The sequence below is a fragment of the Mastigoproctus giganteus genome, chromosome 7 (genome assembly GCF_048544385.1).
Source record: "Mastigoproctus giganteus isolate SK-2022 chromosome 7, ASM4854438v1, whole genome shotgun sequence".
NCBI lineage: Eukaryota > Metazoa > Arthropoda > Arachnida > Uropygi > Thelyphonidae > Mastigoproctus > Mastigoproctus giganteus.
The window spans coordinates 179766798-179793551 of record NC_143581.1 but is presented as its reverse complement, the minus strand read 5'-3'; the positions used below and the strand labels follow the sequence as shown (position 1 = coordinate 179793551).

Here is a 26754-nt window from a genome sequence, read left to right as displayed (position 1 = left end):
GCTAGTCATCAACATACAGTAAAATCTAATTAATACAACCTCAGTTTATACAAAGTACTTGTTTATATGGAATACATACCATTCCCCTGCGAAAGGATAGGCTTTTCTATGTAAATATATTCGTTTTTTACAAAATTTGGTTAATATGTATTACAAATTCATTTTCACCCTGTGAGAAATAAATATTGTTATTTTGTGTTTAATACAAATCTTGACACAGTTATCCAATTATTTCCCGTAATATTGCCTCTGGCCACCTGGTTCCCTGATTCCCGAAGGATGGCACTGACTTGTTAGAATTTACTTTTGTGTAAACAAAACCAGTTTATGGTAGCTACAATGTAAGTGCACTCTGAAAAACATCATTGTGAAGGATGAGCTGTTAAATTAACAAAATGAATAAAAACAAGTTTTTCTAAGTTGTTTACATACGCTCCCTCACACTCCACGTGATTAAGGTCAGTTGCAATTGTTATGCCAGTTCAAAGAGTCTTTTGCTACAGTACAGTATAATCTATTTTTTGTGCCATTTTATCTGAGCTGATGTTTTTTTTGTAACTTGTGTCTTTAAATTAATTTAAAGTGTGTTTATATTAAATTTCATCTAGCAGTGTTATGGCAACAAAATGTAAATGAATGGAATAAAGGCTAGAAATTAAGCTGAAAATTTTGCAAGAGGCTAATAGAGTGGTACAAAGCAAATCAGACATTGCAAGGGAATACAACGTCCCTTTACCTACTTTATTTACAATACTGAAAAACTGAAATAAACTTGAAGAAGTGTGTGACACTGAAGCAGCGATAAAAAATAGGAAACAAATTTGTGATGCAAAACACGAGGAGCTTGAAACAAAACTTTTTGAGTAGTACCAACAAATGCATGCATCTAATTGCCAGTACAGTAAACCCCCACTATTCGCGGTATCTGTTTTTGCGTATTTGCAGTTGCTGATTAAATATAAAATCAAACCTTAAAAAAATGTGAATTTTAAAGTGCCATGAACATTTTCCATTATAAAAAGCATGGGCATGCCTAAAATCATCTTGCCCGGGTCAAAATAGCGCTCAGTGGGTGGGGAGAAAAGGGTGACAAAATCGCAAGTGCAGATGTTTCCCACCAATCTCGTTCAATATGTGTTATGCACTTGTCATGGAAGGTTTCGTCATTTGCTTTTAATTGATATGCTTACAAAAGTGAGAAATCTACCATTTTGCAGTGTGTTAGGGTAAACAGACTTTTTCAACTGTGTTAACAGTTAAAAAAAAGTGACTTTATTGTGGACAAGATCTTTTCTAACCCCTACAAAAATATGGCTATGAATAACAAGGCAATTGTGAAAAGATCAAAGAAGGTGATGACAAGTAAAATTGAGTTATTAGACAAAATTTCTAATGGTGAAAGTGTCTCGTCAGTGGCAAAACATTATAAATTCAATGAGTCAATGGTATGATCAATCAAGAAATCGGAAGAAAAAATCCGCTGTAGTGTCCGTGAAAACATGCTAATTGCTTCAAAAATTTGCTCTGTAACTCGTGATGTTAAATTATAAAAAATGGAAAAGGCTTTAAATCTGTGAATAGAAGACCAAACTCAAAATAAAATTCCGTCAAGTTCACTCATCATTCGTGAAAAGGCAAAACACATTTATCAGCACTTTAGCGAAACTGGCGGGATAAATTTGTTAGCTAGCAAAGGCTGATTTGAAAGATTTAAAAATCGATATGGCTTTCATAACATGAAACTTGTAGGCAAGTCTGCATCAGCGGATTTCGTGGCTGCAGAAAGTTTCCCTACTGAATTAAAAAAATTAATTACGGACAAAGGATATATTCCCAAACAGGTGTTCAATGCAGACAAAACTGGGTTGTTTTGGAAGAGAATGCCAGCTAGAACATAACACAAAATGAAAAATCTGCTCCTGGATTCAAAGCTTCCAAAGATAGGCTTACTCTTTTGTTTTGTGCAAACACTAGTGAACACGTGATCAAACCGATGCTCGTGTATAAATCGCAGAATCCACGTGCTTTGAGGGAAAAGAATAAAGATCATCTTCCAGTTTATTGGAAATCCAATAAAAAAGCCTGGGTAACATACACTTTTTAGAGAGTGGTTTAATGATAGCTTTGTGTGAGATTTGGAAAGTTACTTAGCTTCAAAATCTTTGCCTTTCAAAGTTCTGCTTCTTATTGATAACACGGCAGGACATCCAAGAAGTCTAGAATTTGAACATCCAAACATTGAAATTGTGTTTTTGCCACCCAACACCACATTACTTTTACAACTGCTAGACCAAGGTGTGATTGCTGCGTTTAAGTCCTACTATGTTAGGAGAACTTTTACTGGCTTAATTGAAAAAATGGAAAGGGAGTCAGATTTAACTGTAAGTCAAAGTTGGAAAAATTATAACATCGCAGATTGCCTGATCAACATCAAGGCATCAGTTGATGAGATAAGAGCATCTATAATTAACACGTTGGCAGAAATTGTGGTCAAAAGTGGTTGTTGCTAAAACAATCCCTAATGTCAATGAACTGGTTGCCAATATTGTAGCAATCTCACAGAGAATAGAAGGCAGGGGCTTGGAAAACATCAATGCAACAGACATTCAGGAACTTATTGAGACTCATGTAGATGAACTTACAATAGAAGAGTTGGATGAATTAGTAACAAGGTCAAATGAGAACCAAAATGATCCTGAGGAGGAAGATCTCGACGTTGTTAGACCAAAATTAAATAGCAAATCATTAAAGGAAATCTTTAGCCTCTCCATACAACTTTCAGAAAAGGTGGTGGAAATGGATCCTAATTTGGAAAGAAGCATCAAGTTTAAACGAGACCTAGAACAGTTACTCTTGCCTTATAGGGAAATTCAAAAGGAGCTCAATAAAAAAATGAAGAAACAAACTTCGATTACGAGTTACTTTTCACCCCGCAACCCATATTCTTGATATGTTTTTGAAAGATTTATTTGAAATTTAAGATAAATATTACATTTAATATTAAATTGTTTCTTATTTTCATTTCGATGCCTTTTGCTTGTATTTCGCTATGTACTATCTATGTTTGTCTATGTACATAGTCATATTATGTAGGTACATATAATACATACATAGACAAAATTTTAGACTAGTTTTTCTTATATATTTCATACTTTGGAACGGAACCCTTTTATTACTATGGGTGCCATAACTCAGTATTCCCGTTTTTGGTATTCGCGGCGTTTCTCAGGAACGTAACCCCCACGAATAGCAGGAGTTTACTGTACCATGATTTTGCAAGAAAAGGCAAATTATCTAGCTCAGCAACATGGAATTAGTGACTTCAAATGCAGCAGTGGATGGCTCCAAAGATTTAAAGACAGGAATAACTTGGTTTCACGAATTGTTTGTGATGAGTCTGGATTAGTCGACAAAGAAACAGCTCCCATACTGATTGTATTCTGTACAGTCCACTCTTGAAAAATATGAGGCAAAGGATATTTTTAATCCTGATGAGATAGGTTTATTTTATAATTTGCTGCCAAACAAAACATTTGCTGTTCGAGGAGATTTTTGTCATCGTGGAAAATTAAGTAAACAAAGACACACTCTTCTGTTATGCTGCAATTCAGATGGTAGTACAAAATTATGCCCACTTCTGATTGGTAAGTTTTCCTAGTCAAGATGTTTTGAAGAAGTTAACCAACTTCCCTGTGATTACGAGGCCAACAGAAGTGCTTGGCTTATGGTCAAAATTTTTCAATCTTGGTTATCGAAAGTGGACAGAAGAATGGCTTCAGAAAAAAAAAAAAAAAAGGGCACCTCCATAGCCAGGTTATTTGGTTTTTAGGAGATTAGCAACTAAGGCCATATTGCTCCGGGAATATGTGGTGGTCATTCCCTGACCTTTCTGCATCCTCCGTATTTGGTGGTGACGGGCTCGAACCCCGGTCTAATCAAGAAGCGTGTGCTACGCACTTCTGCTCCTTCCCACCTGGCTACGGAGGCGCCCCATAGCCAGGTGGGAAGGAGCAGCAGTGCGTAGCACACGCTTCTTGATTAGACCGGGGTTCGAGCCCGTCACCACCAAATACGGAGGATGCAGAAAGGTCAGGGAATGACCACCACATATTCCCGGAGCAATATGGCCTTAGTTGCTAATGCTCCTAAAAACCAAATAATAATAACAACAACAACAACATCAGAAAAAAAAGGAACATTTTGATGATTCTAGATCGTTGTACATCACATTCTGCTGAGACACTTAAGTTGACAAATATATGGCTGTTGTTTTTACCTCCCAATACCACCAGTTTTATGTAGCCACAAGGCATTATTTATAACCTCAAGAGAGCATATAGAGCCCGTCTGATAAAGTACTTGATCCATAACATAAAAAGAGGGGACAATTTACAGTCAAATTGGAATGTCTTGGATGCTATCCATAATCTTGTTATTGCTTGGGGTAGTATTGTCAAGTGTAATAATCAACTGCTTCAAAAAGAGTGGCTTTGGAGAGAATATCATAGAAAAACATGGTCCAGCAGACAAATGTAATAGCAACATTGAGGAATGGGGGAATTTGAAGGAGCATATGGATTTTGTTGGAAAATTTGAAGAGTTTGTGAAGGTGGTTGATGAAGTTGCTATCACAGCAATGCCAACACCAGAAGAGCTGCTGAGCACCAAGCAAAAACAATGTTTTTGTTATTAGTGACAGCGTAAGTGAAGAAGCGCACATATCTAAAAAAGATGCCCAAAATACATTGAGCATAATAGAGAATAGGTTGGCTTGCAGTAATGTTGATAAAGAAACAACTATTGCATTTGATAATGTCTGTTCTATAGTTAAAAATGCATATAGGACAAAAACTATGCAAACAACATTGGATTCTTTCTTTAAATTAGATTAATTTATTAAGACATTAGTGGTTTGTATGTCTACTTTTATATTAAGATTGTAATTCTTTTTACTGTGATACTAAAATATTGTATATATCAAAATATATACTGTACAATATTTTCATTTCCATTAATTGCTTTTCTCTTAGTTTATCTTACAAATAAAATAAAATCTTTAAAAAATGTGTTACTCCTATTACTGTATTGTTGGACAAGGTTTTTGTTTTTATTATTTTATTTTATTTTATTAATTTAAATTAATTTTAATTTTCATTTATTTTTGATGTTATTATTATTTATTATTATTATAAGATATATAGTATGTACCAAAAAAATAAATAAATAAAAATATAAAAATTTTGACACTTTTGGAGGACCTCATTACTACAAACCTTGTTATTACAAAACATGAAAATTTAGGTCCCTTGAATTTTGTATTAACGAGATTTGACTGTATAGGGAACTACTCACATTTTGAAGAAGTTATTCAGTTATGGAGTTCATTTTGATGTCAAGACACATAACACTTAAAACCAGTACGCAAAGTGGGGAAAAAAAAGGTAGTGAGATGGTAGAAAGCCATAATATATATATATATATATATAGTGGGTGAAATTGGGGGGAAAAAAGGTAGTGGAACCTGCTGTTAGCTTCCAAATGTGGGATTTTAGCATTATACAAATATTAATAATGACTTGATTTTATACGGAAACTTAAGCAATGTTTGAATGTTATAGAATTTTATTGTGCTATAAAAACAAAGCAAAATGGTAACAACCAATTGTTATTGATATAAGCCTTAGCTATGTAAATTCACATTGCTATTATTATTAAAAATATAACTAAAAGTAACAAAAGCGTTTATTATGACGTGTTATTCACATGGACATGTACCTTCAAACAAGTTTCCAAATGTTCTCAGTGCTATGGCTGTGTGCAAACCTATTAATAGGAGTTTGACAGTTACTACTACCTTCATCTCAGCAACCCTTTTCTAGCCATGATTTAACTTAGCCTTCAGGATTGAAACTATTCACTAGCAGTCCATTCATTGAGATAAACATCAGACTAGATTCAGTTTTCAATTGCATTGAATTTTGCATTGAAGAAATAATAATATTCATCTTGCTAAATGCCTGCTTACATTCTGCTGTTGATATTATTAAAGTGTTTATTTCAGCTTTTAGTGGTATGTTATTAATATTGCTTTGATATGTTATTAATATTGTTTGGTATGTTATTAATATTGCTATTAAATAATACAAGTTCTCGGAACCCCTGGACTGAATTACTTTCACAGACTTTGAATACCTCAGAAAGCTCTCGAACTTGCTTGTCCCCAAAACAGGGATTGCATTTGTTGGAAATTTAGAATTATCAAAAATTTCCAAACTGTTGATTAGTTCATTGTATTTAGCTCTGTTCACTTGTTTATCCATTTCATTTGAAGATAAAATATGTGAAGCGCATGTAAATTTTCGATTATTTATTTTATCACTCAATTTCAGAAAAAATTGCTGTTTATTAATTGCAGGTACTTTCCCATGCTCTAACTTGATTCCATAGAATTCCAATTTTCTACATGCATTTTGTGCTGCTTCAGGTGAATTATATGTCAATGGCATATAATTCACCTGAAGTATATGTCATTGACTTAAAAACATGGAGTTTTAAGTTGATAAAATGATGAGCTTCTGTTAATGTAACTTTTCTATCTGGTAATTTTTTTGAAAGATGTTTAATTCCATTAATGCATCAAGCATTATTCCCATGTTAAGAACAAAATTTGTATCATTTACTTTTTTTTTAAGTCCTGCATGTTGAAATCAATCTCTTTTTGTATGCTCCTCATCAAGAGAGGCTTCATGAAAGTGTTGGTTCAGAGCTTTATAATTATTCCAAATGGCTTTTAAAGACCTTGCACTTGAAGATCTTGTTCAAAGAATGCATCCTATTGAGCTTATAGTAACACCCAATTCTTGTGCAACAGAGTGAAGTTCAACTCTATTTTTTGGAGATGCACTGTATATGTCGTAAAGTTTTTCAAAAAACATTCTCATATGACAAACTGCTGAAATTTCATGCCACATCATTAACAGATAATTCCAATTGATGATTGCTGCAGTGCCAAATTATAATGTCAGAAAACTGGTCTAAAAGTTTAAGCTGACCCAGCATGTTTACCAAGCATATTTGAAGCTCCATTGGAGAAAAATGATAAAAAATTTCTCATTAAAAAATTATTTTCAAACCCATATGTATGAAGAATATTCAAAAATGTCTCCACAATAGTGTCAGCATCCATCTTCTGCAATTCTACTATGTCTAAAAAGTAATTACTTGCATCTATTGATTTAGGGAATTTTACACCCAAGAATACAACTAATGTTGTCTTTTTGCTTCCATTGGTAGATTCATCAATGAAAAAGCCTACATTTAGGTCATTGTCCAGGTTGTTAAAATTAAAGTATCCCTAATTAATTAAAGTAGAGGGCTCTGGAGTGAGTTCTAAGGCTCGTACCGAAGAGAAATTTGGACAACAGGGACAATAAAGAATGCACTTACCATTTATTGGGAAAAAAAAAAAATAGTTACAAAATTTGTCACTACATGGCAGTGTGGCAATACAAATCACTTGAACAGTGCTACAATTGTTCAATGTGTCCTCCATTTTGGTCAACAACAGTTACCATTCAAAGAACAGCATTTTCTACAGCAGAACGTAACATGTCAACTGGAATAGCCAGCACATGACATTTAATGCTGTCCTTCAGATCTGCCAGAGTTTGATATCCTTCCCAATACACCTGGTTCTTCAGAAAACCCCACAACCAGAAGTCACGTGAGGTGAGGTCCGGTGATCGGGGTGGCCAAGATGTCTGGAAACAATGGCTGATGACCTGTTCGTCTGTAAAGTGTTGCCTTAGCAATCTTTGGACACAGCGGTGGATGAGGGGTGGTGCACCATCTTGCATGAATGTGGTATCCTGAAGGCACCCACGTTGTTGCAGCTCTATTGCGAAATTTGCCAACATTTCATAATATCGCTGTCCAGTGATGGAACAGGTGCAGGGTCCAGTCGGTGTTACCTGTTCAAAAAAATATGGCCCAATCATGAATATGGCCATAAATCCACACCACAGTCACTTTTGGAGAATGCAACAGGACCTCATGGATAACTCTAGGGTTTTCTGTTGCCCAAATATGACAGTCGTGCGTATTCACTTGTCCATTTAAGCAGAAGTGGGCATCATCGCTCCAAAGGATGGCCAAGTGATATCCACTGTCATTCGCGCCAGAAACTGAAGTGCGTATGTGAAACGAATATGTGCATCACCATGCTTTAGCTGCTGTAGCATATGCATCTTGTAGTACCGCAACACCTGATGCATTACTAGCCTTACAGTGGAATACGGCATGTCCACTTCACGAGAAACAGCTGCCACACTTGGGCTACCACATGGAGATTGACTTGATAAATCCACAACAGCCATAGCCACATGTTCAACAAGAGAGGAGTTCCCTCGTTTTCGACCTCTACCTGGTTGAACACCAAGATGTCCTGTCACTTCATATTTTGCAATCATTTTGCGGACAGCACAAACAGTCATAGGTCCATGCCTTATGCGCTTCTGACACCGGAATTCTCTGATAGCTGCAGCTGTTGTTGCTGTTTTGATAGTACAGCTTCACTAATAGCACCTTTTCCTGCAACGTTGTTGGCATTGCTGTTGTAGTGCAGGCAAACATCTACTGTATGATTTTGAAGAAACTGCTTTGCTTTTATCTTTGATTGCTGCAGTGCCAAATATGTAACCAATTGCTGCAGTAACCAATCATACAGTACAGTAGAGCTGAGTAGTGGCGCTGTGGCAATAACTTACGATTATGCAAATAATTTACATTATTTGCATAATCGTAACTAAGATAGTTGCGTGCCATACAGTGACAAATTTTGTAACTATTTTTTTTTTTTTTTTTTTCAATAAATGGCAAGGACATTCTTTATTGTACCTGTTGTCCAAATTTATTTTCAGTACGAGCCTTAGAACTCGCTCCAGAGCCCTCTATATAGGGATACTTTAATTTTAACAACCCTGTATTTCACCAGTTTCTTGTGCATTTCACTTGAAATGTGATGTATAATATCTGTGCAAGAATGATCAGATTGTAGTATTTTTGTCCCATGCATAAACCATTAGCAACTTGAAGATCATTAATGCTTGAAAATTGGAAAAAGGGCAGTCACATTGTCTTAACAATGCTATTACATTGTCTTAACAGTGTGATAGGCTGACTTGCATACAGTACATCCTAGGCCATTTTTAGAATTTCCAACCAATCATACATTTTTAATTTTCCATGCCACTGATTTTTTGTCCAGTAATTAGGAAAATGCCTTCAGCCTTTTCTATTTCACTGATATCATTTTCACTTTCCATTGGAACACATTCTGCAATGCTAGAACTTGTAGCTATGCCTACACCTCCTACACTGTCTTCACTACTCACTTTTTCTTTTTTTGCATCTGAATCACTGTTTTCTTTTTGCTGTTTTCATAAGCCACTTAGTCATATTTACAAAAAGTAATTTATTTATTTTTTTTTTAAATAAAATTTAATATTTAAGTTGAAACACTGATATTCAGACTACCATTCTCACAGCACTCTGCCATTCAGGAATCAAAACACAGCTGTTATGCTGCACAACTTCACCAGGTAATATGGCAATCCCTTCACCCGATGAAGGGATTGCCAAAATTTTTATAACCAAAACCACAAAATGTTCTTAAAAAAGCAGTGAACTCAAGGGGCAAATAACCCAATATATAAATTTATAGGGACAAACTGATGATTTTTTAAATATTTTTATAACTCTATATGGTTATAAAAATATTATGTCATCCTTTTCAAACATTGCATGACTTCCAACTGAATATTTTTTATCATGAAATGGATTTAACATTGTGAAATGGAAACAGTAATTTTTAATGGAAATTAAAAATTCTGTTTTTTGATGGGAAATCATGTCCAGATTGTAAAGTTCCTGTATGGTTTTAAGGTTAATACAAAGTATTGGAATGACATCCCACGCCATCCTGCCTCACTTTGAACACTGCTTAAAACTGATCCTTAAGGTACACCATGATCTGCCGACCGGGCTAGCCGAGTGGGTAAAGTACCTGCCCGGCAACCCAAAGGTCGCGGGTTCGATTCTCGCCTCGGGCTTGGATCAAAGTACTGCAAAAACCTTGGGAGGTGCAATATGGCCACAGAAGCCGATGCGCCAACAACTACCAAATCAAAAAAAAAAAAAAAAAAAAAAAAACAAAAAAAACAACACCATGATCTTGGCAAAAGGACTCAGACAAGATGGATCATAAACAAATTTGGAAAGACTAATAGGATAAAAAGTTTTTAATAAAAATGGAGAGGAAACCTCCAAGACCAAGACTAAACCAACTGTTCAAGTTGTGTCATACTCTTTTTCCATGTCAAAGAACTTGGACACATATTGGCATATATCAGATATTTCCAATCTGACATATGCCAATTTTTAATTTTTCTGTTATTTTTTCATGATAAGTTTATTGTTTTGTGGAGAACAACCTTATTTGGACTGCCCCAATTGTGATAACTAAATAAGCTGTTCTGATTGCTTACCACCTTTAGTTTATATTAGGATGTCTCCAGAATGTAGCTGTTTGAGTGACTTAGAGGAGCCTGCCAGCCTTTCCAGACCCTTCTGAATAAAAAAGATTAACATTTCTCTATGCACTTTTCGCTGGTAGAATGCATAATTAGAAAGCATAGTGTAAGTCCTAATATATCTTCTGTTTTGGGCCATTTTGCTGGAGTGGTATTATTCAATCTGTGTCAATATGTTCTTATAGGGACCATGTTATGGTCTCAGAAAAGAATTTAGATTATCAGGATTCACCAAGATTTTGTTTTGTTTCAGTGCCCAGGCTCCCCACTCATTTTGGAGCCCAAAGGGTTACCTGGCAAGCAAAATAAATGCACTCAGAAGAGAGACATCGGGGCTACTCAGGCACCATATTAGCGCCTCTGTCAGTCCGAATCTTACCCCTTGAACCATAAGGCTAGAAGGTATAGCATTGACACAGTTAACCCTTTCGGGTGCCATTCCAGGATTTCCTGTCATGCCAAAGCAAAGACCAAAGCCATTTGTTGAAGCTGGGGCTCCTCAACCACCAGGATTCTCTTTCCCAATTTCGATGGATCCAGCACTTGGTAAATATACTAGATTTCTCTGATGGTAACCTGAAAAACCTAGACTGCGGGCATCAGATCCCAGTGATTTTAATTTTGAGGACTACCAGCATCACTGTGAGGTCCCCCTCACCATGTAAAGATGCACACATTGAGGTGAACATGCAGATAGTTAAAAAAAAAAAAAAACATAGGTTAAATTGGAAATGATAAGAGAAAGAATGAAGATGGAAAAAGAAAGAAAAAAACAGAGTATAATAATCAGTTGAAAAGAATAACAGATGAAGCAAAAGAGGAATGGAATAAAGGAACCAATCTGTTGAACACACTAAGGGACCCATTTTATTAGATCTTAGGCATTGCAATCAAATCTGCATTGGCTAAATCATCCCTTCAGCTGGTAAAACTCAGATTAAACGAATAAAACAAGAACAGGGTAATGTCTGACACTATTCTGCACTGCATAAAATTGGACAAAAAAAAAAAAAGCAATTTTTAAGAAAACAAAAAATACAGACAGAGACAAATTTAGTCAGTGTAGCTGGTTCCAGAAATCTTTATGCATAAAAGCAATTCCAAATAACTTCAAAAACAGCAGAAGCATGTAAATTAGTAAATCTCAGATTAAAATCTTCAAAAATCTGTTTTAATAAAGTCTATCGAGGCAAGACCACTCTTCCTCTTCTACAAGTAATGTGGTTTCCAATTTAAGACCATCAGAATATCATTTTATCAGAACCCCAGCCAATCCATGTAGATGGCAAAATGGAGCATCATCACTAAAGCAACTAGTTGGAAAAAGATACATGCTTGGGCAACTTTTTCTCCATTTTATGTATGTACAGTAATGGTTCCCCCCCATACAGCAGAGATTACAACATGAGTAGCCTTTAGTTAGGGTTTTGTGATTATCACTTTAACTTTACCATTGTTCTTTTTAATTTTTAAATGTGTTCTAACTTTTGTCAGCAAACTAACATACTGCCACATCTGGTGCTACAGGGAGAAGTGAAGGGTTGGGGATCTGGATGATTAGTTGTTAAAAAGCACTTGAGCCCATTTGTGAATCTTGTGGTGGGAGAACACAATTTGTAGTTTTTACTAGTGGCATCATTTTCTCCTCCATCTCCACATGGTAAAAGATACAGAAATAGATATGTTTAGATATTTATGGGTTTGCTTGTGCATTTCATCCAGAAGTTTCAACTTTTATTGTATCCTCTCTTGTCAATTTTAATTTACGATGTGCACAAGTGTATTTTATTAGTTCTCATTATTTTAAAATTTTTTGTCTATATTTTGTCATTAATAAAAAACTCACAATTTTCATAATAGGCTATAGGATTAGGAAAGCTGAAACCAAATATTGTGCTCATGGGATACAAAAATGGATGGATAGATAGTGATTCCAAGGAACTCCAAGACTATTTCAATATTTTTCAGTAAGTAATTGATATTTCAGTAGTGATTGATATACAGGGTGTCTCAAAAATACATGGCATAACTTCAGGAATGAGTTCCTCATATGTAGACAATAAAAATATTTTATATCAACGTAGTTCCGGAAATGCTTGGTTCCTGAGTTATTAACTGGAATGTCTTATCTCCCGCATGTGATGAAGGAAATCACTCTTTGGTGATTTCCTTCATCACAAGGTACTGAAAGAATCTGGTGGTTTTCCATTCCGACCATGTACTCAAATCAGGAACAAGTGGATATACACTTTATGTACGGTTTGGCGGACGGCAATGCTCTGGAGGCTCATCGTTTGTACCACAAAAGGTTCCCAGAACAAAGATGTCCAGACAGGAAAACGTTTGAAGGTATCCATCGCCACTATTGTAAATATCAAAATGCTGTGGCGCCTCCATAGCCAGGTGGGCAGGAGCAGCAGTGCGTAGCACACACTTCTTGATTAGACCGGGGTTCGAGCCTGTGCCCACCAAATATGAAGGATGTGGAGAGGTCAGGGAATGACCACCGCATATCCCCGGAGCAATATGGCCTTAGTTGCTAATGCTCCTAAAAACCAAATAAAATAACATTGTGAACATGGAACCCTTATACCTTGTGTTGCCGACTGAGGACGACCAAGATCTATGACTCCTGAAGTAGAGGAGGAGATTTTGGATGTTGTGCATGCTACTCCTGGAATCAGCACACGCAGAATAGCAATGCAACTGGCTGTTCAACATTCAACTCTTTGGAGAGTGTTGCGAGAACACCAACTGTATCCTTACCATCTGCAATGGGTACAGGCCTTGTCACCAGCAGATTACCCTGCATGAGTAATGTTCTGCCAGTGGTTCTTGCAGCAGTGTGGTACAACTCATCACTTTCCTGCCTTAGTGATATTCACAGATTCTTGTGGGGCCATTTAAAGTCATTGGTACATCCAACTCCCGTAGCTGGAAATGATGTGGAAACTCTCCGCAATCGAATTGTGGCAGGTTGTGAGACAATACGAAACATGCCAGGAATTTGGTATCGTCTTTGCGAGTCCATGAGACGTCGATCTGAGGCCTGTATTCAGGCAGAAGGTGGACATTTTGAACAATTACTATAAGGTGATGTGAACAGTTAAGTGTCATAGACAGACCTTCAAAACTCGGAAACCAAGCATTTCTGGAACTATGTTGATATAAAATATTTTTATTGTCTACATGTGAGGAACTCGTTCCTGAAGTTATGTCGTGTATTTTTGAGACACCCTATATATATATAAAAAAAAAAAAGATTTAGGAGAAAAGTTAAACCCCTCACCATGTAATTAATTAAAAAACTTTAATTAATAGAGTTTCTGATTTAATAGGATGCTATTTTAAAATATCAGATATGGTCATTGAAAGGTTCGATAATGCAGGCTTACAATTGCAAGCATAATGTATAATTGAGTAAATCTGCATTACATTTTTAAATAAATAGTAAAATCAAAAACTAATTTTTAATTCAATACAAAGTGCATTTGTATCTATTAAAACTTTATTAAATATTCATAGCTAATATCATTCTTATGCCTCTATAATTCAGCTGTCAAAATGTGACAGATACAGTTGGAGATAACACATTCCACTATCTAGATCAGCATTTCCCAAACTTTTTTAGTCACGGAACACTTTTCATCTCACAACATATTCACAGAACACTTATGAAACACAAGTTTAGCGAGAGCCAAAGAACTGTTGTTAATATTTTATTACATATGATGCACTGTGCATCAGGAGCATCTTTATTTCCAACACATGTAAAGCCATAATTCAAATAACTGCCATTATACTTTCTTTTTGGCCTTTCATTAGTTGGTTCCTGTTTTTTCACTTCAGCTTTCTAGGAACAAAATGCTGCAACTGTTTATCCTCACTTTGAAATATTGTGTTCGTTCTCATCAACCACAGTTGCACTACTAGAAGTACTTGCTTCTTGTTTTAAAGTTCCTTTTTCAACCACAAATCAATGGTCACATATTTTAGTAATAATATTTCGAAATACTAATAATTATCAAAAAAAATTTATACAAGGAAGTGAGTTTAATTATGATATCGGTCCGCTTCCTTCAACCTGTGTACTCCAGGCTAAATCACATACGAATTACCACATTGCTACTTTTTTTCGTAGGTGTCATTACCTCTACGCATACTTCTTTATGCAAAGCCCGCCAAAATAAAGTGTTCCGCAGTCTATTTGATTATTAGTCTATGCCAGTTCAGTGCAAGTAAGCTACAGACTTTTGCTGCACTGGCCAAAAAAAAAAAAAACCGAATACAGAAGAAAATACAGTCAGTTCTGCTATAACACGCATTTTTGTAACGTGAATTTGCTCCAGTGCAGCTGATATGTTATGGAACAATGCAAGTATAATGCGCGATTTCGTCCTCTGCGAGTAACACCAGGTGAACGCAAAACCCAACACCAAGCTGAACGTAACAACCTGCACAGCAATACATGCAAGTTTATGAAGCTTAAAAAATGTCAAATGTGTGAGAGTTATATTTCCCATTTACTGTAATTGTATTGGTCAGAGACACACTGTTGTCATTCACTGTATTCACAAGATAACATGTGATATTATACGCCAACTCATGTTTTCAGGCATTGCTGCCCAAAATCCCGACAGCCAGATTCCTGATGGCCAAAATCCCCACAAGCCGAAATCTCGACATACCGATTGTATTTAAAAAAAACAAAGTTAGCGTCTGTATCTCAGAAACTGTTTTCGCAATAAAAAATGTTTTTCATGTAATCAAAATGGCCACTAAAATCATTGCAATTTTATTTGAACACATGGAATTTGTATTGCAGTTATGAAAAAAGTATACACCGAGTAATCACTGAATTATGACTACCCCTATGAAAACTGATTGCGACCCATTGACCACATGAGGTATGAGAGTGTGGAGTCAGTCGACCTATGTAGCATAGATAAGGTGTCAGTGGTTCAGTAGGTAGTAATATTCCAAGCATGATGGGTAAAAGGAAGGATTTATCAGACTTTGATAAAGGACATATTATGGGTGCTCGACAAGCTGGTGCCTTCATTTTCCAAATGGCTGAACTGGTGAGGTGTTCAAGAGCCGCCGTAGTTAAAGTGTATCGGGACTGGCGGCAAAATGGTCAAACAACGACCCGAGGGCAAAACTGCAAAGGTCAGCGATAGGTTGATGTTAGAGGTGAGTGCCGAGTCCAACGACTCGTACAGGTGAACAGGCACAGCACTGTTGAAGAGTTGACTACCCAATACAACATGGGCCAACCTGGAACAATATCTGGCATGACCATGCGGGGCACGCTCACACGTATCGGCAATACCAGCAGACAATCCCTATGACATCCTCTCCTAACCAAGGTTCATCAGCGTAAAAGACTCGCCTGGTGCAAAGAGCATGCAAGTCGGACTTTAGAAGACTGAAGGAAGGTGTGCTGGTCAGATGAGTCACATTATTTACTCATGCTGTGGATGGTCGTGTACGGATTTGGCATCAACAACATGAAGCTCTTGATCCATTATGCATGGTACAAAGGTACAGGCCGGTGAAGGTGGTTGTATGGTGTGGGGCATGTTTCACTGGCAGGAACTTGGACCCCTGGTGCATGTGGAACAAGGTATCAGTGGGCTCCGTTATTGTCAAATGCTTGCTGACAGTGTACACCCCGCTATGTTACACTTTTTCTCGTATTAGCATTAGTAGAGACATACAATGCAAGAAACCAAGCTTATGCAGCATCAGCCAAAAAAACCCCCTCCCATTTCACCCCTCCATCCGTTCCAAATGCCTGTCCACCTCAGCCTTAAATTTATTTAGGCTATCAACTTCCACAACAAAAGATAGAAGTCTGATCCACCAATCAATTACACACTGGGTAAAGGCAAATTTCCACACATCTCTATTCTACAACTGTCTTTCCTCAATTTGAACCTGTGCCCCCTCTGGTTCTTAATCTGAGCAAGAGGAAGAATTCCATCATCATTCAGCTTGCTCAACCCATTCAAGGCTTTATACACCTGAATCAAATCACCTCACAGGTGCCTACTCTTCAGGCGCTGCAGTTTTGCAGAATTTGAGCCTTTCTTGGTAAGAGCACTCCTTTGTTCCCCTCACCAACCTTGTTGCCCTTCTTTGTACTCGTTCTAACAACTCTACAACCTTCCTAAAATGAGGCCTCCAGACCTGTACACAGTACTCTAGGTGCGGCCTGACCATTGCCTTGTATAACGGGATAATCACCTCCCTGTACCTTCTAGCAAAATTCCTATATATCATTGGCAAGAATCCATGATCTGCCCTGGCAGCCCCTCTGCAATGCTCAGCAAACTTTATATTTGACTGCACAATTACCCCCAGGTCTTTTTCACTTTCCACTTCCCTGAGCTTAGTACCACATAGTTGTTATGTTTCTCTTCAGTTATTGCTACCCATATGCAGTACTTTGCATTTAGCATTAGTATTAGTAGAGGCATATGATGCAAGAAAGCAAGTTTATGCAGCATTAGCCAAAAAAAAAAACCGCTCCCATTTCACCCCTCCATTCGTTCCAAATACCTGTCCGGCTCAGCCTTAAAGTTATTTAGGCTATCAACCTCAACAACAAAGTATGTAATCCCCTATGCCAAAAAACCACCCGCTTTCTAAAGGCAAACTTCTGCACATCTATCCTACATCTGTCTTTCCTCAGTTTGAATTTATGCCCTCTCAGGTGATTATTCTGAGCAAGAGGAAGAATCCCATCAGCACTGAGCATGCTCAAACCATTCAAGGCTTTATACACCTCAATCAGATCATCTCGCAGGTGCCTAGTCTCCAGACACTGTAATTTGCAAAACTTAAGCCTTTCTTTGTAAGAGCAACTCTTGGTTCCATTCACTAATCTTGTGTGCCCTTCTCTGTACTCGTTCCAACATCTCTACATCCATCTTAAAATGAGGCCTCCAGACCTGTATACAGTACTCAAGGTGTGGCCTGACCATTGCCTTATACAAGGGGATAATCACCTCCTCATCCCTGCTAGAAAAATTCCTCTATATCATTGACAAGACACCATGAGCTACTCTTGCAGACTGTCTGCACTGCTCAGAAAACTTCATATCTGCCTGCACAATTATACCCAGGTCCTTTTCGTTCTCAATCACTGTCATTGTAGTGCCACAGAGTTGATACATTACTCTAGGGTTACTGCTTCCCATATGTAGTACTTTACATTTGTCAATGTTAAACTTCATTTGCCACCTCTCAGCCCATCTGCTCAACCTTTCCAGATCCTGTTGCAGCAGCATAGCGTGAGTAGTGTCCTTAACAATCCTGCCAACCTTTGTATCGTCTGCAAACTTGGACATTAAGATTGATATACCATAATCAATATCATTTATAAATACAGAAAACAACAATGGACCCAACACTGAACCCTGATGGACTCCACTAATAATATTAGTCCACAATGAGATTGAATATTATTTCCAATAAAAATTACATTGATTACCACTCTCTGTCTTCTCCTACTCAACCATCCCTTTATCCATAGCAGCAATTTGCCTCCAGTGCCACACTGCTCCAATTTGTTCAGCAGACTTCCATGTGCAACAGTATCAGAAGCCTTTCTAAGATCCAAATATATGATATCAAAGTTATTCCCTGCATCCAGTTCCTTTGTGACCACATCATAGTATCCAATCAAATTGGTCAGGCAAGACTTTCCCTTAACAAAACCATGCTGTGTCCGAGCTATAACTGAAGTATTGTCTACATGATCCTGCAGTGCTTCTTTAACCAGTGCCTCCATTAATTTTCCTGGAACAGAAGTTAAACTAACAAGTACTTGTGTCGCTCTTTGATCCTCCTTTGTGAAGTGGAGTCACATTTGCACATCTCCAGTCCATGGGTACCTCACCTGAGTCCAAAGAAGTTCTCATAATTATGGGTAAGGGTTTGCTTACCTCCTTTAATATAACTGGATAGATCCCATTCACCCGGGTGCCTTTTTTATGTTTATCTTCAACAATTTCTCCTCCACTCTCCTCTTAGTTATTACAAAATCATCTTGCTCACTGCCAGAGTTTAATTCACCTCTGGAATTCCCCTCCCTGAATAACTCCTCATGTGTGAATGTAGATGCTAAATACTCATTTAGTTTTGTTAGCCACCTGAGCAGGATCATCAACAGTTGAACCATCAATATCTAGTGGACCAATTTGATTCATCCCTTTCCTTCTAGAGTTTACATAGATAAAGAACTCTTTATTGTTTTTCTTTGCATCCTTTGCCAAAGATTTCTCATAATCTGCCTTTGTTCCCCTCACCAATCTTGTTGCCCTTCTTTATACTCGTTCTAACAACTCTACAACCTTCCTACACAGTACTCTAGGTGTGGCCTGACCATTGCCTTATATAATGGGATAATCACCTCCCTGTACCTAATAGCAAAATTCCTGTATATCATTGACAAGAATCCATGACTTGCGGTTTTTTTTTTTTTTTCTATGTAAACCCCAAACACGAGAGGTATTAGAACCTATAATACTTAGTACCGTGCTTGGGTTGGAAGTTGAGAAGACGGAAGAAGATATTTGTTGACATTGGACTTGAACTTTTGTAGACTGTAATTTTCAGGAAATACGTATGAAGGAAGGTTGTTCCAGAAAACGCCAACTGAATGAATAAATGAGGAAGTTGAAAAGTTGGTTCTGTAAATTTGAAGTTGGACAGTAAATGGTTGTTGGCTGGTGGCGGCATGTGTTCGGACTGTTTTGAAAGAGAGAGAGAGTGGGAATTATAGAAGCCAATTCAGAAGAATAGTGCCCGTGGAAGTATCTGTAGAAGAGGCATGCAGCAGAAACAGTACGTCTATGAGACAGCGAGTGGAGAAACTCAGTTAGAGATTAATCATTAATTAACCTAACTGCCCTCTTCTGAATGGAATCAAGAAGCCTGAGAGAGGTTTTGGGGGCACCACCTCAGATGTGGGAACAATATTCCATGGCAGGGCGGATTTGCGATTTATACAGAGTGAGCAGCTGTTTGGAAGAAAAGTAAAGGTAAGAGCAAAAGAGAAAACCAAGTTTTTTAGATGCAGAGGAAGCAATATTTGTAATGTGCTTGTACCAAGAGAGATTAAAAGTCAGGATAATCCCCAAAAGAGATATATCATTTTGCCTAGAAATCGGAGTGTCACTAAAGATAAGCATAGGAGCAGAAGAATCCTTTTTGCGAGATATAAGACAAGACTAAATTTTAGAAGGATTGAAATCAACTAAGTTGTCTTTCCCCACTGGAGAATTACCGGAAGATCAGCATTTAAAGAATTGGTAGCAGATTTTCGAGAAGTTGAAGCTGATTGAACAGGGCAAGGTTTCTCAAAATGGAAAGCCGAATGCAATGTGCTATCATCGGCAAAACTATGGATAGGATTTCCAGTCAAAGGAAGAAGGTCATTAATATACAAGAGGAAAAGAGTGGGGGAAAGAACTGAACCTTGGGGGACACCAGCATTAGTGAAGAAGTTAGAAGAGAGAGAGCCATCTACCATCACCCTCAGTGAGCGATCAGAGAGAAAACTGGTTAACCAATTACTAAAAACAGTTGGCAAACCATAAGATGGAAGCTTGTTAGAAGACCTTTATGCCAAACACGATCAAAAGCCTTTGAGATGTTAAGACAACTACTTGTGTTTCACCGAACCTTTCCATTGAATTAGTCCATAAATGGGTAACATAAGCTAGAACATCACCAGCGGATCGACACTGACGGAATCCATACTGGCGATCATTGATCAGATGAAAGGTTTTTTAGGTAGTTTAAGAGTTGGCGGTTAATTGATTTCTCCATTACCTTAGAAAGAGTAGAAGTAATTGCAATGGGAAGATAATTGGATGGGAGGGATTTGTTACCCTTTTTAGAAACTGGCTGGATATGAGCAAATTTCCAAGCAGAAGGAAAAACACCTTTGGAATAAGAAAGTGAAAAAAGGCGGCAAAGAATAGGAGTAAGTTCAGGAGCACAGGTTTTGAGAACAAGTGGAGAAATACCATCGGGACCTGGAGCTTTCTTAGCATCAAGATTCGTCAAAATCCTTCTGACATCCTTTTGACGGAAGACCACAGGAGGCGTTGCATTTAGCGTGTTGGGAATGGTGGGAGGTTTTTTACCATGATCATTAATACATGAGTTGGAAGAAAAATGGGATGCTAGCAGGTCAGCTTTATCCTTGGCTGAAGTGACAACAGAACCATCTGGCTTGAACAGAGGTGGGAGCAGAGATGGGCAAAAGTTGCAGCCAATAGCTTTGGCAAGGGACCAGAATGTGCTTGGCTACCATTAGGGCAGAAAGCAAGTTTTCAACTCTTAGTCTGTTCAAACTCTAGTTTGGACTGATTAATAACTGCTTTACAATTAGAAGAATTAGAAACAAGCCAATTACGATATGCAACATTCGTCTCTTGAACAGCCTTAGCACATTCATTGGAAAACCAAGGTTTAGATAAAGGACGAGATTTTAAAGTGGAGTGTGGGATAAAGGATTCCATTCCTGCAAGAATAATTTCACTGACACGATCTGAGGAAACGTTGACATCAGAAGTTTTGAAATAGTAATCCGACCAAGAAAAAAGAAGAAAAGAAATCTCGCAGATCATCCCATTTTGCATTCTTGTAATGCCAAACAACACGAGGATGGTAATAGCCATGAGATAAAGGCTCCATTGGAGAAGAGACAATCACCAAGTTGTGATCTGAAGTGCCTAAAGGACCTCTCACTTCGACCGTGTACTTTGAAGGGTTGTTTGTGAGAAAAAGATCAAGTGTGTTGGACTGATTAATAACTTCAGTTTATATCTATAGTCACCTTTTGAACCCCTTTTGTGAATTAGTGATACATTTACAAGGAAGCTCTCATAATTATGGCTAAGGGTTTGCTTACTTCCTTTGCTGCTTCCTTTAATATAACTAGATAGATCCCATCCACCCCAGTTGCCTTTTTGATGTTTAACTTCAACAATTTCTTCTCCAATTTGCTCTCAGTTATTACAAAATCACTTAGCTCCCTGTTAGAGTTTGATAAACATCTGACACTCTCCTCATTGAATAACTCCTCATGTGTGAATGTTGATGCAAAACACTCATTTCAGTTTATCAGCTACCTGAGCATGATCATCAATAGTCTATGTTAAGTGGTCCAATCTGATTCATCCCTTTCCTTCTAGAGTTTACATAAGTAAAGAACTCTTTACTGTTTTCCTTTGCATCATATGCCGAAGATTTCTCTTACTCCACCTTCTCCTGCCTAACCTCCTTTATGACTTGATTACAGACTACTTTATATCTGCCATACTCTTCTGTTTCGCCTGATAATTTATATCCATTCCATACATTTTTTTTCTCTGCCATGAGCCTCAATTGTTCATCTGACAACCATTAAGGCCTAAGCCTTGAACAGTATTTCTTAGTTGGAATGAAAAGCCTAGTAGCCTCCAAAATTAAGTCCTGAAGGCTTCCCATTTAGAATTCAACGTTGGTAGCATCATCAGTTGATCGCACTGTACAGAATTTAAAAACTGTCTGAGACCCCTGTAGTCACCTTTACAAAGGCAAAAGCCTTTCCCTTTAGCCTTGATGGTAGTTACATCTTTAAGTAATTCCCACATCAGTGCATTGTGAGCACTGTCCCCCGGTGGTTCCTTTATCTACAAATTCGTAATGCCTGAATAATCACTGCTGATAATCAGATCAAGAGTATTACTCCCTCTGGTTGCCTCTCGAAAATGTTGCTGTAGAAAACAGTTATCCAATAAATCCACAAAAGTCTTGCTAGTATGCAAGTGACCAACCTACAAGTTCCAGTCAATATCTGGAAAGTTAAAATCCCCCATTATAAGACATTCTGATTTACTGGCCCACTCTATTTCTCTGCAGAATTGCTCATTATACTCATCAGATTCATTAGGCCTATAACACACATCTACTCTCATTTTTCCTTTACCAGTGCTTATGTCACACCAAACAGACTCAACATTTCATTGTCCACCACCATCAATTGGATGCACTTCCTTAGATTTTACGTATTTCTTAACTAACAGCATAACCACTCCTCCCTTCCTGTCCTGTCTATCCTTTCTGTACACATTGTACCCCCCAAATTCCAATTCTGCACTGCTTATGTATGGGTGACACCACGTCTCTGATATCCCAATAATATCTGCCTTTTATGTCTTCACTAGCACTTCAAGCTCATCAAATTTATTAACTATACTCCTAGCATTGGTGTACATACAAGTATACATGCACCTGTTTCTACTCTTAATTACCCTAGCACATCCCATGTATTTATTGGTCCCACTATGACTCCCAGCAGTTCTGGAAATCTCCATTGCCTTGCTTTCCAAGCTGCTGCTCATTCTAATAGACGCAGTGGAAGAATCACTTTTGCCTCTGCCTGCGACCATTGTTAACCTTTTAGTCTGTGTATCCCCTCAAGCTAACAGTGTTCTGACCCACCTAACACTGCCTCAATAGCATCAGCAAATATTCTTGCACCCTTTCTATTTAAGTGTACCCCATCAACAAGCACAGACCAGGCTGAAAAAAGTTCTACCCCTTGAACCTTGCACAGTCTCTCCAGGGCCGAATTGATCGACAAGGCTCTCATCATATACTCCCTCCTATCGTGTCTGGGCAGAATTGCAGATACTTTCAATTCAACCCTAACTCGTGACTTTCTTTCAGCATTGACCTGTAGTTGTGTAAACCTGCAGATCTCTTACTCTTAATGTCATTAGTTCCAACGTGTACAACAATATCACCTTTTGTGCCCTTAAAAGATGATATATGTTCTACAACATCATCAACTTTTTCCCCTGGCAGACATACCCTGTAATGGTGTCTTCCAAGATGACAATGTGCCGAGCCATCAGGCACTTGTTGTGCAGGAATGGTTTTGAGGAACACAGTTCTAACTTCCAGCGTATCGATAGGCCTTCGATATCAATCCCATAGAGCACTTGTGGGACACTATGGAATGCATATATGAGGTGTCTGGATACACCATACACCTGCATTGCTGACCACATTACACGCAGCTTGGTTGGCCATACCTCTCGAACGCTTCCGACATCTTGTTGAATCAATGCAACGTCGGATAACTGCTGTACTGAGGGCAAAAGAGGACTTGCAAAGTATTATGTAGATGGTCATAATTCAGTGTTCAGTATGATAATGTTAAAGTTTTATATCATATTAATGAATAAACAACTCACACACTTATATATATACTAACAGTATACAATCAGTTCACAAAAACCAGATTACTGACAGTAGTCAAAGTCAAAGTCAAAGGTTGAAGATAAACACAAGAAAGGCACCCGGGGTGGATGGGATCTATCCAGTTATATTAAAGGAGGCAGCAAAGGAAGTAAGCAAACCCTTAGCCATAATTATGAGAGCTTCCTTGGACTCAGGGGAGGTACCCATAGACTGGAAATGTGCAAATGTGACCCCAATTCACAAAGGAGGATCAAAGGCTGACACAAGTAATTATAGACCTGTGAGCTTAACTTCTGTTACAGGAAAATTAATGGAGGCACTGGTTAAAGAAGCACTGCAGGATCATTTAGACAAGACTTCAGTTATAGCTCAGACACAGCATGGTTTTGTTAAGGGGAAGTCTTGCCTGACCAACTTGATTGGATACTATGATGCAGTCACAAAAGAACTGGATGCAGGGAATAACTTTGATATTATATACTTGGATCTTAGAAAGGCTTTTGATACTGTTGCACATGGAAGACTGCTACACAAATTGGAGCAGTGTGACATTGGAGGCAAATTGCTGCTATGGATAAAGGGGTGGTTGAGGGGGAGAAGACAGAGAGTGGTAATCAATGGACACTGCTCATTGTGGACTAATGTTATTAGTGGAGTCCCTCAGGGCTCAGTGTTGGGTCCATTATTGTTTTCTGTATTTATAAATGATATTGATGATGGTATATCAAGCTTAATGTCCAAGTTTGCAGACGATACAAAGGTAGGCAGGGTTGTCAAGGACACTACTGACACTATGCTGCTGCAACAGGATCTGGAAAGGCTGAGCAGATGGGCTGAGAGGTGGCAAATGAAGTTTAACATTGACAAATGTAAAGTACTACATATGGGAAACAGCAACCCCAGAGCAACGTATCAACTCTGTGGTACTACACTGACAGTGGTAGAGAATGAAAGGGACTTGGGGGTGATTGTGCAGGCAGATATGAAGTTCTCTGAGCAGTGCAGACGGCTGCAAGAGTAGCTCATGGGAGTATTGTCAATGATATACAGGAATTTTTCCAGCAGGGATAAGGAGGTGATTATTCCATTATATAAGGCAATGGTCAGGCCACACCTAGAGTACTGTATACAGGTCTGCAGGCCTCATTTCAAGAAGGATGTAGAGCTGCTGGAACGAGTACAGAGAAGGGCAACAAGATTAGTGAATGGAACAAAGGGGTGCTCTTACGAAGAAAGGCTTAAGTTTTGCAAATTACAGTGTCTGGAGACTAGGCACCAGCGAGGTGATCTGATAGAGGTGCATAAAGCCTTGAATGGTTTAAGCATGCTCAATGCTGATGGGATTCTTCCTCTAGCTCAGAAAAATCACCTGAGAGGGCATAAATTCAAATTGAGGGAAAGACAGATGTAGGATAGACGTGCGGAAATTTGCCTTTAGCCAGCGGGTGGTTGGTTGGTGGAACAGACTGCCATCCCTTGTGGTGGAGGTTGATAGCCCTAAATAAGTTTAAGGCTCAGCTGGACAGGTATTTTGAACGAACAGAGGGGGTGAAGTGGAAGTGGGTTTTTTTTTTTTTTTTTTTTGGCTGATTCTGCATAAGCTTGCTTTCTTGCATCAAATGCCTCTACTAATGCTAATGCTAATGCTAATTATATCAAAATCACACATTAAAATTTTCAAAAATCATACAAATTATAATCAAATGTTTAAGTATTATAATAATCTTAATATACTTAAATAATCTTAATAATAATACTTAAATAATCTTAAGTATTATAATAATAATAGGAAAATGGGATATTTTTTCCTGTTACTCCTTTCAAAATATCCTGCCTGCACCCATAGTCATGCCTAATGTACTTGTCAAAAAAATTCATGAAAGCGCAGCTAATAACAAATACCTATATAATTATAGTTTTAGTTATGCTAATGATATTTATGAAGCAGCTGCCAAAATATATTACTCAAAATTTTCATATTCCAAAAATATTCTTATTTCAAGTTTTTTTTTCTTTAGCATTTCAATGCTGTACCTATAATTATTGCTCAAATGCTTTATATACAAATACCAAAATTCAACTTGAAAAATTACCAATTAAATGCAATATAATAAAGTATAATTAATTAAGTTGTGGCGACCGGGCTAGCCGGATGGGTAAAGTGCCTGCCTTAGGAACCCAAAGGTCGCGGGTTCGAATCCTGCCTCGGGATTGGATCAGAATAGTGCAAAAATCTTGGGAGGTGCATTATGGCCACAGAAGCCGATGCGCCAACAACTAACAAAAAAAAAATTAAGTCATTTTTATTTGCTGATCATATTTTAAAACTGTTTGTTTCTGTAACAGAAAACATGATATTGCCAGAGGTATTTGCCGTTAAATTATTTCTTATTTTTTATATTTTTTCTACAAAATTAGTCTAATAAGGTAAATTTTTACTTACTAAAAAATTAAAAAATATATAGAATTATATTTTTATATTTTTACAATATGGTAGATACTGTTGGGATTTTGGGCCAGACCCGTTTTCAGGAGCTCACATTTTTCTGTTTGAACAGAAATTTTGTAAGTTGGAATAGTGTGAGTGGAGGAGCACATTTTTCGAGGTCACTACCATAAAACAATAAAAATTATTGGGTTTTCTGTTAGTGCAATCTAATTATAAATGGGTAGTAAACTCGATCTTATTGCATTTGTGATAATACCAATAGCTGGAATTCTGTGGGTTTTTACGTTATTATGGCAAAATGTTTCTCCTTCACTGAAATCTTCATTCATATAAAAAAAAAACAAATTAAATTTCAGAATCTTCTCTTCATTCCAATTTTTTAAGCTTCATAATCTTGTTACTCCACATCTCACTTGTGCAATTTGTGCTTGCCGTGTTCGTCATTAT

At 37.6% G+C, this 26754-nt stretch overlaps 1 protein-coding gene across 2 annotated transcripts in view; it reads left to right on the top strand.

The window, feature by feature from the left end:
* LOC150083367 (solute carrier family 12 member 2-like) overlaps positions 1-26754 on the top strand; it is a 451471-nt gene that overhangs the window by 237317 nt on the left and 187400 nt on the right. For both annotated transcript variants that reach the window (XM_090377993.1, XM_090377992.1), the window contains exon 17: positions 12450-12556. In XM_090377993.1, the coding sequence (XP_090234119.1) occupies positions 12450-12556 (107 nt within the window). The remainder of the gene's footprint in view (positions 1-12449; positions 12557-26754) is intronic.